Source organism: Struthio camelus, chromosome 6 (assembly GCF_040807025.1).
Source record: "Struthio camelus isolate bStrCam1 chromosome 6, bStrCam1.hap1, whole genome shotgun sequence".
NCBI lineage: Eukaryota > Metazoa > Chordata > Aves > Struthioniformes > Struthionidae > Struthio > Struthio camelus.
In genome coordinates this window covers 10,345,446-10,359,698 of record NC_090947.1, presented here as the reverse complement: position 1 = coordinate 10,359,698, position 14,253 = coordinate 10,345,446, and the positions used below count along the sequence as shown (strand labels likewise).

The 14,253-nt window shown below is 43.2% G+C and overlaps 2 protein-coding genes across 14 annotated transcripts in view; both read left to right on the top strand.

The window, feature by feature from the left end:
• LOC104150169 (caspase-8-like) overlaps positions 1-3,447 on the top strand; it is a 14,129-nt gene extending 10,682 nt beyond the window's left edge. For all 11 annotated transcript variants that reach the window (XM_009684259.2, XM_009684255.2, XM_068948162.1 and 8 more), the window contains 2 exons: positions 1,087-1,576; positions 2,455-3,447. In XM_009684259.2, the coding sequence (XP_009682554.1) occupies positions 1,087-1,576; positions 2,455-2,605 (641 nt within the window). In that variant the 3' untranslated portion in view covers positions 2,606-3,447. The remainder of the gene's footprint in view (positions 1-1,086; positions 1,577-2,454) is intronic.
• On the top strand, positions 3,111-14,253 carry CASP8 (caspase 8). 3 transcript variants are annotated; one of them, XM_009684253.2, is made up of 10 exons: positions 3,111-3,236; positions 8,045-8,206; positions 8,728-9,065; positions 9,902-10,007; positions 11,160-11,298; positions 11,396-11,452; positions 11,817-11,884; positions 12,383-12,515; positions 13,083-13,584; positions 13,874-14,253. In XM_009684253.2, the coding sequence occupies exons 3-10, from the start codon at positions 8,761-8,763 to the stop codon at positions 14,007-14,009; spliced, it is 1,446 nt and encodes a 481-aa protein (XP_009682548.1). In that variant the 5' UTR covers positions 3,111-3,236; positions 8,045-8,206; positions 8,728-8,760; the 3' UTR covers positions 14,010-14,253. The 3 variants fall into 3 exon arrangements, with proteins under 3 accessions (XP_009682548.1, XP_068804257.1, XP_068804256.1); XM_068948156.1 differs by lacking the exon at positions 3,111-3,236 and having other exon boundaries at positions 3,579-8,192; XM_068948155.1 differs by lacking the exons at positions 3,111-3,236; positions 8,045-8,206 and having other exon boundaries at positions 8,424-9,065.

Genomic DNA, 14,253 nt, shown 5'->3' with positions numbered 1-14,253 from the left:
CCGAAAGAATTGCCTAATCTTTCCTGTGAAGAACGGCCACTTTGACTAAGCTCCTTTGCTTCCAGAATAAGTAACTAGAGTGACAGTCACTGCAAAAATTGGAAATATGCCACTTCCAACAATTTTGGTGATGGCTCAAGGAAGGTTGAAAAAAAAGAGTATCATCTTAATTGTTTGTGTATATATCAAATAGTGAAGGAGGGATTACTATTCCGTCTTCTCAGGTTTTGATTTTTTTTTTTTTTTTACTTCTTAACTATCATAAAGTAACACTTTTTAAGTCCTTAAATTCTCTTTAATGATTTCTTTGCTTAATTTACTGAGTGAAAGGTGTAGCTTTGCCATGCTATCAGCTGAGAAAGCATTCTGATCTAGTCAGCATTGCATTTATTTGCAGCAGTGCTCAAATAAATGCAATTCTATTGCTTTATCATTTTCCTTAAGTCTTTCTTCCTGCGAGAGTCATTTGTTTATCTGGATAAACTAAAATCTGTCTTATAAAAGCATACATCACTAACATTTTAACCTTAACCTGTCTGCAGCCTTCTTGTTTCCCAGCTGTTTTCTCTCTGCCAACACAACACCAAGTCAGCGGTTGCTGAGAAGTCTGCATGGTACCTTGTCTTTGTTAGTGGCCTTTCCTTTTCTCTGCACTGATCATTCTCACATAATAAGGAACCTACATCATTTAAGAGTGGCAGAATTTATCATGCTAAAGAAATACTTCTTCTTTATCTAACTAAGGGCTGTTCTTAAGCATCTGAGATTGCTATGCAGCGTACGGTTAAACACATTGCATAACACACTAAGCTTCACTAAATTGTACTGATTAATCAGATAATCTGAAATCCACTTTTGTTTTAGACAGTGTGATGTTCACCTCTGTTGTGTTTAAAAAAAAAAAAAAAAATTAGGCATCCCTGATTTTTCTTAAAACTTGGCAGGCTGAGTGTCAGTCAGGTGAGTTTATTGGTGGGATCTGAATGCTTCTGCCAGTATCTATCCTACCACACAGAGCCTTCAGTTTCCTCATCTTCCTTATCACTGTTCATGTTTAACAAGTGCCTTCCAACTTTCTTTTTACAGAGGCGCTGAAGAGAGTCTTTAAGTGGCTTCAATTTGAGACAGTTGAGTACATGGATCTAGAAGCAAACCAAATGTATGCAAAAGTTAAAGAATACAGCAAGAAAGATCATAGCAAAATGGACTGTTTTGTTTGCTTCGTCCTTTCACATGGTGAAAAAGACAAAATAAAAGGCGTTGATGGGGAGTTTGTAAATATTAAAGATTTGCTCTCTTGCTTTAGTGGATCTAACTGTCCTTCTCTTGCTGGAAAACCCAAGCTGTTTTTCATCCAGGCTTGCCAAGGGTCTGTAGGTCATCCAGCTGTCACATTAAAAGAAGACTTTTCTGACCATCTTGAGACAGACGCTGTTCCTCTGGTTTCCATTCCCGACCAGGCTGATATTCTGGTTGGCATGGCTACTGTGGAAGACTTTGAGTGCTACCGCCACGCAAAGACAGGCAGTATTTACATTCAGTGCCTCTGTGACAAAATGGAGTTGCTTTGCCCACTGTAAGTACTGTTTTTAACCCAGGTACAACTGGGGTATTGTTGAAATACATACTTAAGCATGCTGTGCTGAAACATGGCTGTTTTGCATTTGCTCTATATAATGCTTTTCACCTGCAGAGCAGTGTCTGCTTAGTAATTATTCCGGAAGTGGGCACTGTTATTTTTCTTCTACAGATGAAGCAAAGTTCAAGTGACTTACCTAGTTTGTCTGTTACGGAACCAGAATTGTAATGTTGGAACATTACATATAAGCAAGTTTGTGTTTATATATTTGAACACACATCATCAAGTGTGTAAAACATAAAAAGCATGTAAAACAAGTGTGTAAACAAGTGTTTAATACATAAAAACAAGTGTGAACATGTTGTTTTAATGTATCTTTAAAATGACAAGGGATCTTTCTTCCAGTGACACCTGATGACAGGCAAATTTGTTGCTTGAGTACACAGGCAAAAAATTAGTACCCTTTATTCGTACTTTTCCCTGTTTCCTCGCCCATGTCCACCTCCCAACCCTAAACTTGATTTAGAAAATAACATTTCTCTCCAGGCACCGCTTTCTCGTGAAGTCCAGCGGACGGCTTGGAAAATGCATAAATTTGCTTCTGTGTCATCTTAGTGCTGTCTTTTGACCATAACCAAGGTAAAGGAGTGTGTTTGTTTGTAAAGTGATTCTACACAGAGGTTACTTTATTCCCCAGTACATACTGAATGCTGTGATTACACAACAGAGCGCGCAATTTCAGTGACAGACAGGATGACGGGAAGATACCAACATTCCCCAAGATCTCATGTTATTGGAGTAAACATAGGTCAACTTCTTGGCCTAGTTGAAAGTACCATGTATTTCAATGTACCTTTTCTTCATGTTTGTTCAAGGCGCAAGGACCTGGTAACCATCCTGACAGAAGTGAACAAGGAAGTGGGAAGAGCAGTACTAAATGGATGGAAGCAGATGCCAAAGATATCATCAACCCTAAGGAAGCAGTTGATCTTCCAAATTCCACAGTCCCAGTCAACTGAAAATTAGAAAAATAAGGACACGGTCAATTAGGAATCACTCTGGAAGGCGTCTCCTCATGGAATTCAAGAGAATTTGCAAGAGGAATTATCTGCATCTATGTAGTTAGTTCACAATCCTGCAAGGGGCCGCGTGGCCTCAATTTTCTGATTCCCATGCTTATTCAGTCTCCTGGCACCTGAGTTTGTAGCAGCCTAGTAGAGCAGGGGAGAAGTACGGACCTGCTTTCCTGTCCTGCAGAAGCAGTGTAGTCTGTTCAGTCCTTGTTTCGAGTGAGGAAGCATTTCCGAGCAGTATGATTCTTAAGCGTTGTTGGAAATGTCAGTGGAAATACTATTTTCAGTCTGTGTTGTTAAGAGAATACATCCTTGAAATCTGAAGAAAACAGCAATTAGATGCAGAGTGCAAGGATCGCTTCCCAGGGAGTCCAAGTAAGGTTTTAACAGATACATCAGCAGTGAATCATGGGCTATCTGGAAGCTGTATTCTTCACAAAAAATAATGTCTCTGCCAAGAAGGACCAAAAAGAGGTGGTGATGACAACAATCATGATACAAGTCTGCACTTCTCTGATTCTTTCCCTCCAAAGTTTTATTTGCTTCCTGTTATTAATTAACTCAGTTAAAAAGCACTGAGATTTGTAAGTTTTTTTTGATAATATGGGTTCTGATTGTGGTTTGTTTTTTTTTTTCTTGGCGCGCTTAAGGGCAGTCTGTATTGAATAACTGTCAGACATGTGGAAGGAAGGTCTCACTCCTTTAGAACCACAGTTCTGAGATGGCTTCCCCTCCTGGCAACTGACTCTAGGTGCCATGGGCTTTTTGTAATAAATACGCCTGGTTTCTCTGTCACCCTTGTCACTGTGGTATTTCTCGGATGAGTTGACTGAGGCATGTTCAGCATGACAAACACCTTGCTTCTTCTGGAAAAGTTATCTTTGCTCTCATTGAAGTGTTCTATGGCAGTCACCCTGGGAGGTGGCAGATTGATATCCCTTCTTTAGCAAATGGAGAAATGGTAGAGAAGAGTGAGCTAAAATTCAGGACTTTCATGGTTGTATCAGCTGCTGCGAGTAAAGCTCATTTTTTTTCTTGCATCTTTCAGCAATGAGTAGTGGCTTAGGGGAGCTGTGTGGGATTCTAAAGGCTGCATCCTTTTTGAGCTTTACAACAAGGTAAAGGATGGATCTGAGACATTTCCTAACTTCTGCTTGTTTTAGATTAAATTTCTCGGAGATCACGTCTAAGCTATAATACAGGGGTTCTTCACTCGATCATGCTTGTGTTCTTGGTGTGAGACTTTTTTTTTCCCCCCCCTTAATTCCAGGCAACGTGTCGGCAGTTGCATTTTGCTCCGCTTAATCTTTTTCACCTCCCAAGTAAAAGGGAGAATGTCCATTCCTAGAATTACAGCTTTGTTCATACAGGTTTCATACATAGTAAATAGAAGTTACAACCACTATGTAAATGAGTGTGGTGTTTGTGGCAAATATTTGCTGAAAGTGTTGTTAGTTACGGTGCAGTTTTGTGGTTGACATTTGGTAAACCATTTAATGAAACATCTAGCATCAATTTATTTACCTTCTTATAGTGTTTTCATAAATGAGGCCCTGCTATGAAGTTAGTAGTTAGATTTGTGAATGTTTTATGGTACAGAAATGAAGCTTAAACAGGGTAACTGCATCCTCTGGGAGAAACTTACTAGAAGATGACGGCTAAGATTGAGAAAATGTCATTGGTGAACTTGTGCATCTGCAGTATTTCTTTTTCTTCATATTACTTCCCCCATCATCAGCCTTGCATGGTGTTTTGTTCTACCTATTAAGCTGTGACCACTCATCTCCACAGCCAGTGTTATTGCCTGCTCATGAAGAGCCACTAAAAGAGAAAAAAGCCAGTGAAAATCCTCTAAAGCAGTAGTTCTCTTGTACCAATGAACTGTTGCCTCATAGTCAGGCTTATGAGTTACTATGAACAGGTAAGCAAATCAAGCAAGTCCAAATGAGCAAAGAAGTAAAAGGGCTTATCTCTGAAAGCACCCAGGTTAATATTTGCAGTTAATTTCATTAATGTCTCAGAAGGCATCTCTAGCTTGTACAAAAGGCATACTTGCAATGAAAACTTAAGTGTTTTCCTTATCAGTTTTTTTTAACATTGGTTTGTGCTACTGACTGTATTGCAGTGTTTTTCTAAGACCAGAGAAAGGTCAAGGAAAGTGAGGTGGGGGTGGAAGAAGGGGGAAATGTGTTAGGAGCTAATGTATTGGGAGGATAATGAGAAAAGAAAGTGATTGTGGCCATACAGACAAGGACTGGTGGCAGAGAAGAATGCCTGTAGTCTGTTCTTGGACACACTGTTGGATTCGGCTGTTCTGTCCATGTCCAGGCACAGCAACGAGAATTAGGAGCTTTGGTTCTTACAGGCCTTGAACTCTGGCACTGACACGATCTGTTTTCGTCCCCTTTGCCTCATGCATATTGAAATATTCCATCAAGAATAAGTTACGAAAAGAATCATAGTTGCAAGCCGTTGCAGGAAGCAGCCATACTAGGAATTTGTATGCCCACTGTGGCTCGTGCAGTGATCAGGGAGAAAACGCACTCTCAATTCTGTGGTCTTGAGCAAAGTATGATTCACAGACTCCTATGGGAGATTGGCTGATAAGTCTTTGCACATACTTGTGGCCCTCCCTGTAGGACTGAGGCAAGCCCCCTAGGACTGTTTGGCTCTACAGTTTTCGGGCTCTGTTTTTCCTCTTTCTCTACCTTTTCTGATAGCAGAGCTTGGAGAATAGTGAGCAGCCATTTCCTCTCCTCTGCAAAGGTCCTCAGCTACAGTTATTCACCTGTCTTCTGTTTTCTTTGACTCCTGGCGGGCAGGCCAAATGCTATAGTAAAACAATGCTGGCACTCAAGTCTGTGTTTGTTTGCAGCCAGCAGAAGTATCATCACTAGAAAGTGGAGTCAGAAAGTTGGTAGGAAAGTGAGGCCAGTGAGTTGAAGACCTACAGGCTTAAGCTGAAATCAGACAAGATCAAAGTGATGCTGTTTGAAAAGGAGAGAAGAGTTGGGGAGGATCACTGTCTGCAAAGGCAGAAACAGTGTTACTGGGTGATGTGAATCCCTGCCCTGTCATTTGCATCTTGTTACGTATTTGTTCAGTTTAATCCCTGAGAGCTGTTTGTGCCCGCCTTCCCTGGTGAGTTTGTCATTCTCTCCACTGAAAAGGTCTTTCGTGACCTGTCGTTCATCACCCACTGGCAGGATGGATTCCTGGCATGTGTGAGGAGCCTGCTTGTGTTGTGGATGCTGCCTGCTTTCTCCCATGGCACTGGCTGCTGAAATACATGTTTTCCCACTGGTTCCCACTGCCTGTATAAGGGTTCACTCTCAAATCGGTGAAAAGTTCAGCTACTGAAGAATTTTGATTAAAATAGTTGTTATGTCTGTGGTCTGTAACATCTCCTGCAGGGAATCTCGAAGCCCAGAGAGGGCGTTGAAACAAAATGCCCCCGGTTTAGGAGATCCAGCTGTGCAGCAGCGAGCTAGATTGTCCTGATTGTCAGTGTTCAGCCCTTGCTGATGGCCTTTTTGTTTGTTTGTTTTTGAGGTAACTAACGTGGTGACACGCTATCAAAAAATTATTCAGCTCTACCTCTTTCTAGCTAGAGAAAGAGATATATCAAATTATGAACGGAGAACAGCATGTTTAGTCTGAAATGACTTCTGTGCAATGCGTTAAAAAACTATGGTTTAGATCTTTGGGAATTCCCACATACTCATTTCTGTGTTTTCCTTCTGTAACTGTACCTTTACTTATCACTGTATCTATTCTATTATTGACAGCCATGGAAATTCCCCAGGCCCCTGAGGTGACTGGCTCTTGTGGGTGCAAAATGTAATACCTTCTAACTAGTGGAAAGTTCTTCTGTATGTTTCTTCTGAGCTTGGCTTGTGTCTTTTACACTAGTCTTACGTTTGTGTAACTGCTTCATGCTCAGGCCTGATTTATACAGGTATATCGGATCCATACCTCCTTCAGACTGTTTACTAGAAAAAGCTTGTTTTAACTACATGACTTGGGGCAGGTTAGCTCCTGGGCTGTTTAAAGGGTGTCTTGTCATTTTCAGATTACTTCCACTTTTGACCCAATATGCCATGCGTACAGTAATCAAATATCTTGTGTAGGGTTTTGAACATTAATAAGCCAACCTCTAGGATAACAACAGAAATATTTCTCCCTTATATATTGCTATAGCAGACATAGCAGACTCTGTGTTTTGGGGAAAGGAGTCTGTTTTTAAATCCAGTACAGCATTCAGTGAGCACACTTTGTTTCTTTATTTGGGGAGTATGGATAGTCTCAGAGTGGCTCTCCTGCTCATAGTGAGTGCTAATGTGTTGATGTTCCGTTTCAGAAGGCTGAAACTCCTTCTGGGTAAGATCTCCTCCCTCGTATTGTGGTGAAATACCATGGATCCTCTATTGGATCAGAAGGTGTAACAGAGGTGTAGCACTATCCCAGGGGCTCACACCATTGCCCTGCGTTCCTGTGAGCTGCTCCTGTTGCTAAAAGGTTCTTTAACGGATCTTGAGGGTTGGGAAGGGAGCTGACACAACAGTCAGTGCCTGTCAGGGTACAGGATTGAACATCTGGCTTAAGTGTGCAGCATTTCCTGTCAACAACCTGCAAACTGCTCACAATGAGGAAGTCAAGTAAATAACTTTCTGACGTGTTTTTCTGTTTTGTATTAAAATGGGAATGGATTGTTAGTGTCTCTAGACTAAAGAGAGGCAATTGTAGCAAAAGCCAAGACAGAACAACAACTCTGTACCTACAGAAGTAAGCTGTTTTCTCAAAAGTGGGCTTAGAACTATTTTCTTTTTTCCCCTGTCGAAGATACCCTTGGGATGCATGTGAAAATAATGAAGTGGCTGAGAAAAGCTTTTATTTAAAAAAAAGTTTTGATTGGAGATAAAGATTGGCGATAACTAGTAAGATGGTATCTTATTTTGTCTGCTCAAACCTTAAAATGCCACACGGGCAATTAATTTTGAAATGGTCTCAGCACATACTTTTTATTAACTATTTGAAAATAGAGTTAGAAGTCTTTCATTTGCCTCCCCCGTTAGTTTCCGCTTACTGATTTCAGTGAAAGGCTGTGTGAATTTCATGAAACAAAAATACAAGAGTTCAAAAAAAGCAGGGTGCAGCGTTTATGTTAAAAAGACTGCAGCATGTCATGTTTTGCATGTGGTATGAAATCGACCCTGGAACTTAAGTATCACTTCTTCTGCCAGTAGCACGCTTATTTTTGAAGCTGTGTGAGAAATCCCTTCATTTAAAAAAAGCATCTATCCAGTGTGGGCTTTTTTTCTACAGCAAAGTGGCGTGTAATATTATTTCATGGTAGTTGGATAAGAGTTTTGAAAAAAATGTGTCTTCCTAGGCCAAACGGAAGAAAGCGCTTGGTAAGTGGCCTGTGATGACACAGCTGTTTTTGCGCAGAGGAAGCGGACTCCCTCAAGATCAGCGCCGGAGGCGATTTGCTCTGATTGCATCAGCGACACCCACAGCACTCCGTTCTTCACGTTGTTGTATGAATTTTACAGTAAGAATTTTCTACTTAAGTTTTTTTGAACAGTTGGTGCTTCATAACTGCAAACTGAGAGGGCCTAAAACACGTCTGAGAGAAGTCAGCTGTGGCAGACACACAGTGTTACCTTAGAAAGCTAGAGGGGTTGGTTTTGCTTTGGTTTTTCCTGGCCCTGGGGAGTTCTGGGGATTGGAGTAGCTGTTGAATTCAGAGGCCACGAGCCACTTGAACTACTCTGCCTGTGCCTGCGAGGCCATCCTGTTAATGTCGGGGGGGGGGGAGGGGGGGGAGGGAGAGAAGATCATGAAGACGGGACCCTCCCAGGGAAAGCTCCAGCCTCTTGCCTGGTGGCTCCTGCCTGACCATCCCTCAGGGTCCTCCTCCCCGGCCGGCAGTGCCCCCGCCGCAGCCCCGGTGTGGGGTCACGGGGTGGCGTGGGGAAACTACAGCTCCCAGACGCTCAGGCCCGGGCGCCGCCTCCCGCGAGCGGAAGCACGCCGGGGCTGCGGCAAGGAAACGCATCGCTCTTTGCTCAGGCCTGAAGCCGTCCCAGGAGGCAGCAGGGGACAATGGAGTTTTCCAGGTGCCTCTACGTTATCAGCGATGCGCTGGTTAAGGATGACCTGGCGGCTCTCAAGTTCCTCAGCCTGGAGCACATCCCCTTGAGGAAGCAGGAAGCCATTCAGGAGCCCAAGGCCTTCTTCCAAGCGCTGCAGGAGAAAGGCCTGATCGAGGTGGGGAATCTGGCCTTCCTGAAGGAGCTGATCTACCGGATCAATCGCATGGACATCCTGGGTGACCACCTGCGCTCCAGCCGAGAGGAGATGGAGAGGGAGCTTCAGATCCCAGGCAAGGCAAAGGTGTCTCCTTTCAGGTGAGTACCTGGGGCCATGGCTTCACCAGGCAGCCTGGAGGGCAGGAGTGTAAGTGCTGCAGATCAGCTAGCAGCCAGAGTGCTCTTTATCCAGGAGTTCTGTTGCTCAGACCAGATTGTTGTCTCTCGTGCACTGGTGTAAGTTTTACCAAAGATCTGAACACCAGGCTAAGTTTGGAAGCACACAGGCTTCTACACCTGGCCAAGGGAAAACAGGTACAAGCCATGACGAATTCTTCTATTACAAATTCTGTAAAGGGCAGAAAACTAAGCTGTACCTTGATACTGAACAGCCCCCTAAACTGCCTAGGATGTTTAAAACAAGCCTTACTTTTTTGTTACTCTCCTCACACGTTTGTTTAAAAACATGGCTGAGTAGAAGCTGAATTGTAACCTTGCATGAGTTTTCCAGCTCCACCTCAGTTCTGCACAGTGGCTTGGAAACAGCTGTTGGGGCATTTACGTCCTCTCCCAAACTATGCTGCAGTGTAGCTCTACCTGGTGTGTCTCACTGCAGTGATTGTACAGTTGGCAGAAATTTCTGTGTTCTGTATAGTGTGAAAAGTTACTAGTCATGGCAGTTTCCGTAGTCTCAGTTCCAGAAAGTCTCAGTATAGTTCTGTTGTTAGGAAAACACACCTCTTAATTGCAGCTGGTGATAAATGGTTCGACTCTAGACTGTCCTGGGACTGCAGTCCCCTCAGGTCGAAAAGGAAAAAGCGTGTATAGATGTTGTTGTGAGTGGAGCAGAGCACCATTCAACAGTACACGTTTAAATTGTGCTAAAGGATGTGCTAGGGACTACAATGAAATTGTGTCCTCTACACCCTTTCTAGGTACCTGCTCTTTCAACTGTCTGAAAACATCACCACTGAGGAGCTGAAGTGTTTCAAATTTCTTTTGGGGAAAGAACTACCAAAATCCAGGCTGAACGCTGAGAATGTAAGACTGACTTTAATGCTCTTTTTAGCATTTGAAGCTATAGATGTATTTTGGTATCAGCGATGGGGATGAGCGCCACTGATACTGAAAATATCAAGAAAGCGTGCAGCTGGCACAGAACTGGCCTCCAGTGAGCCTGGGGCACAGTGTGTGCTAGTGTGGCTTGTGTAGCCCTTGCAGCAGTGTGACGGCAAGAGCTTGGGCCACTCCTGTGCCAGGTGCTGAGGCCTTAGTGCTCAAGCTCAGTACAGGGCCAAGGGAACTCGGTGGCTTTTTCTAAGAAGTGGTGGAATCAGTGGTGATTAGCACACGGCCTCATCTTTCCCAACTGATTGTCTTTTGGCTGCTTTCTAGATCATTACTAAATACACAGAATCACCCACTGTGGCTATCAGATACTTCATGTTTTTTTGTTTCTTTTATTTCCAAACTCAGAAAATATGGAGCTAGGCAGAACTAAGGCACAAGAGCATAGGGTTTACTCATGGCTTTCTAGGAGATCCAGCTGCCCTTACAGTACCTTGGCCTATGGTTCTGACTGCTGGGTACTTGTAACACATTCATTCTTTCTCAGAGGAGAGACTGTGACCACTTGGTGGCAGCCATTCTAGTAAATCCTTGGGGTGACCAGAGCACTTTGTCACTCTCTGTTTGGCATGAGCTCATGACGATTGGGTCCTCTCTCCCTTCAGAAATTAATCTCTGCACCATGCTTGCATGGTTAAGATTCATCTTCTCCACTGCCAGAGGCAGTCGCTGAAGTGATTCTTGTGTTATAGTTAAGTGGATGAAATAGCCACTGGAAAGCAGCTGAATGAAAGAAATGAATTAGTTTTAAAAAAAAAAGAGAGACTGTATGTTCTCATGTGATTTAATCCAGGAGCTAGAGTGGTGATCGCCCTCTCTGAATAGTGGGAGAGAAGTGAGCATGCCTTGAAGATGGTGCTTGTGCTTGTAAGCAGAGTTGAATTAGCATTAATTGAATCAGCTGAGGTAGCAACTGAGGTGCTGGTTAGGTAGACTGACTCTTGCGGTCACTTGTGCTGTCAGTACATTTAAAGCTGGCTTAGGTACATCTATACATGCTGCAGCTTCCCTCCCCATGGCAGCATGGATGTGCCCTAAGAGGAAACTGCCTTTCTGATTGCCCAGACAATGATCGACGTTTTCATCGAGATGGAGAAGAAGGGAATTTTGGGAGAAGACAACCTAAAGGTCCTGAAGACTCTTTGTGAAAAAGTTGACAAGAGCCTGGTGAAGAAAATTGAAGAGTATGAATTAAACCGATGTGGTAAAAATACAACAACACAAAAAAGGCCTCTTCCACCTCAGTTACTCTTGAAGTGATAAGTAGGTGTCATGCAGGACTAATAATGAATGCTTTTCAGGTGAAGAAGAGATGCTCATCACAGAGGGACAGAGTGGCAACACAGGAGTCACTGAAGGTAACAAAATCCTCCAAAAATAACTCTTTAAACCTTTTATTTTTCTCAAACTTTTGGACTCTTTACGCCCCCTCACATCTCACTACTTTACAAATGGGAGTGTTTAAATAGTGACCAAATAGCCACTTACTAACTGAGCAAAATACTTTTACTGTCTTTTAACTTTTCTTTTTTTTTCTTTTTTTTTTTTTGTGGTTTATAGCTAACACGAACAGCCATAAAAAAACCCCCACAATTTAGTATTTTTAAAGAACAGTTATCCCTGGAGGTACTTGTTGAGAAGGAGTGCAAGAGCAACTCCTCTCTCCTTTCTCTAGTGCTACATATTCTACTTACACATACCTTTTTTTGTGTGTATGTTCAGCCTGTGCCAGACAGCTGGCCTCATCCGTGTCACCTGATTCTCCTGGCAGCCGTAGTGAATCTTCCCAGGTAAGTCAGTTTGTTTCCTAGAAACATTATAATCTTGTATGGGAAGAAGTCATCCCTCCATGAGGTGACTAGTTACTACAAGCAAAACTGCTAAAGGCTCTGTCTAGAATTAAAAAAAAAGCACCACTTGTGTAATATATTTTATTCTGAAGTTAAGTCACAGGTAGCAGCTGCTGCACTGTTAAAGCTTCAGAAACCTTTGCAAGGGTAGCACGATAGGTCAAGTTTCTTATACCAAGAAAGCTGCAGTTGGCTGGGCACAGGGAAGTGAGTGAATGCAGTATCCCAGCTGGGCTGAACATGATGGTGGGGCACGCTGTGCACAGACTCCCCAAGTCAGTGGGGCAGTGTGGTGTGATGTCCTGGGAGCAAAGTCGGCCGGGGAGGGCTGTCCAGAAAAGTCCAGCAGGCTCCTAGCCCAGCTGTGCTGCCAGCTAGGGCGGAGAAGCACCTGGAGAAGGGTGCAGTAGCTTCATCAGCAGGCTTTTGGTCCGACAGGTTGAAGTTTACAAAATGACCAGCCGACCCCGCGGAGTGTGCCTCATCCTGAATAATCACAATTTTGCAAGAGCCAGGGCAGAAGTGGCTGAACTAAAGATGAAGGATCGGAATGGGACAGACGTGGATGCAGGTACAGAGGAGTTTGTATATCTCCACTTCTCATGGAGAGTGGACTAGTTTAAGAACAGAAAATACACTTCCTGTTCTGCACTAAAGGTCTGAATATCAAGCTTCCCTTTCTAGGCTACTTTCTTTGCAGCAGCTGACTCAGCTCTGCTTCCAGTCTTGACAAACCCAAATCAGCTCATGAAGGGTTCACTGGCTAGCTAAGAACAGCTCACTAACACTTTAGTTTTCTGCAGCCTTTAGCAGCAAACTCAGCCTGGGCTTTAAAAGCTAGGTTAGCTGTGACATGTGTTAGGAAATAAGGCTTTCTTAGTAGCTCTGCACACTTTCCAGACAGAAGAAATAATAAACAGCAAGATGGCATCGAAGCCCTGTAATGAGAGCTAAGGGGACTTAGTACAGATATGGCTAGCAATCAGACCACCAGATGATTGTCAGAGCAGGAATGTAACTGCCTGGATAGAAGTGTAACAGGATTAAAAAGCGGCCAGATTATCTTTAGCAATGTAATTTGCAAACAAATTCCAAGTTTTATGAAACAGCTCCAGTTCCCCTTCTGTTTGCTTTCCAGCGGCTCTGAAGAAAGTCTTCAGCAAGCTTCACTTTAAAATAGCGGAATATAAAGACCTCACCGCAAAGGAGATCCGTAACATTGTGAACATCTATCAGTGCGAAGACCACAAGGACAAGGACTGCTTTGTTTGCTGCATCCTCTCTCATGGAAAAAAAGGCATTATATATGGTGTTGATGGGAAGGAAGTACCTATCCAGGAACTGACCACTTCTTTCACTGGGCGGAATTGCCACTCCCTTGCAGGAAAGCCAAAAGTCTTCTTTGTTCAGGCCTGCCAAGGTGATGCTCGCCAGAAAGGTGTAACCATTGAAATAGATTCTGGAGAGCAAGATTCTTCTGTAGAAACAGATGCACGATTTCAACTTGACTGCATCCCCTCAGAAGCAGACTTTCTCCTGGGCATGGCTACCCTGCAGGATTATGTTTCCTACAGAAGTCCAAGCCAGGGGACCTGGTATATACAGTCACTGTGCCAACACTTAGAGAAGAGCTGTCCTCGGTAACTATATTTCCATAAGCTACACCTGTATTTTCCTTCTGAATGACAGGCAATTGTTTTGGATGCAGAGGTAGATGAGGTCCAGTGGGGAGTGCTTGCTCAGACTGAAAACAGTAGTTTGGGATAGAGCAACAAGGTACACAGATTGCTAAAAAACAGTTTACCTAACTGCTGAAGCCTTTTAAAACAGGATCTATTAGCAGTGGTACACCTCACGATATATGAGCGTGCATCAAGTTTTCTGGTGTTAACCACTTCTCTAATACAAAACATATCTGTATTTTTGCAGAGGAGAAGATATTCTCACCATCCTGACAGCAGTGAATCAAGAGGTGAGCAGAAAGATTGACAAACAGAATGCAGGGAAGCAGATGCCACAGCCCAGTTTCACACTGAGGAAAAAACTCATCTTTCCTGTTAACTGAATGAGAGGGAACTGCAGAGCAGCAGCTTGGAAACTGCTAGTATCAGCTCAGGGTTTGGTAAAACATTACTAACAACTTTCACTGTCTGCTTTTAGCACAAGAGCAGATGTTTTACTGCTCCTCAGCGCTATCTTCAAGCACTTAGTGTTAATTTGTATGTCAGTTTATACTTGAGAACATATCTGAGCTGGTCTCTGATTTGTAATTTGCTAGCTAAAATACACTCTTTGTTCTGTCAGCTGTA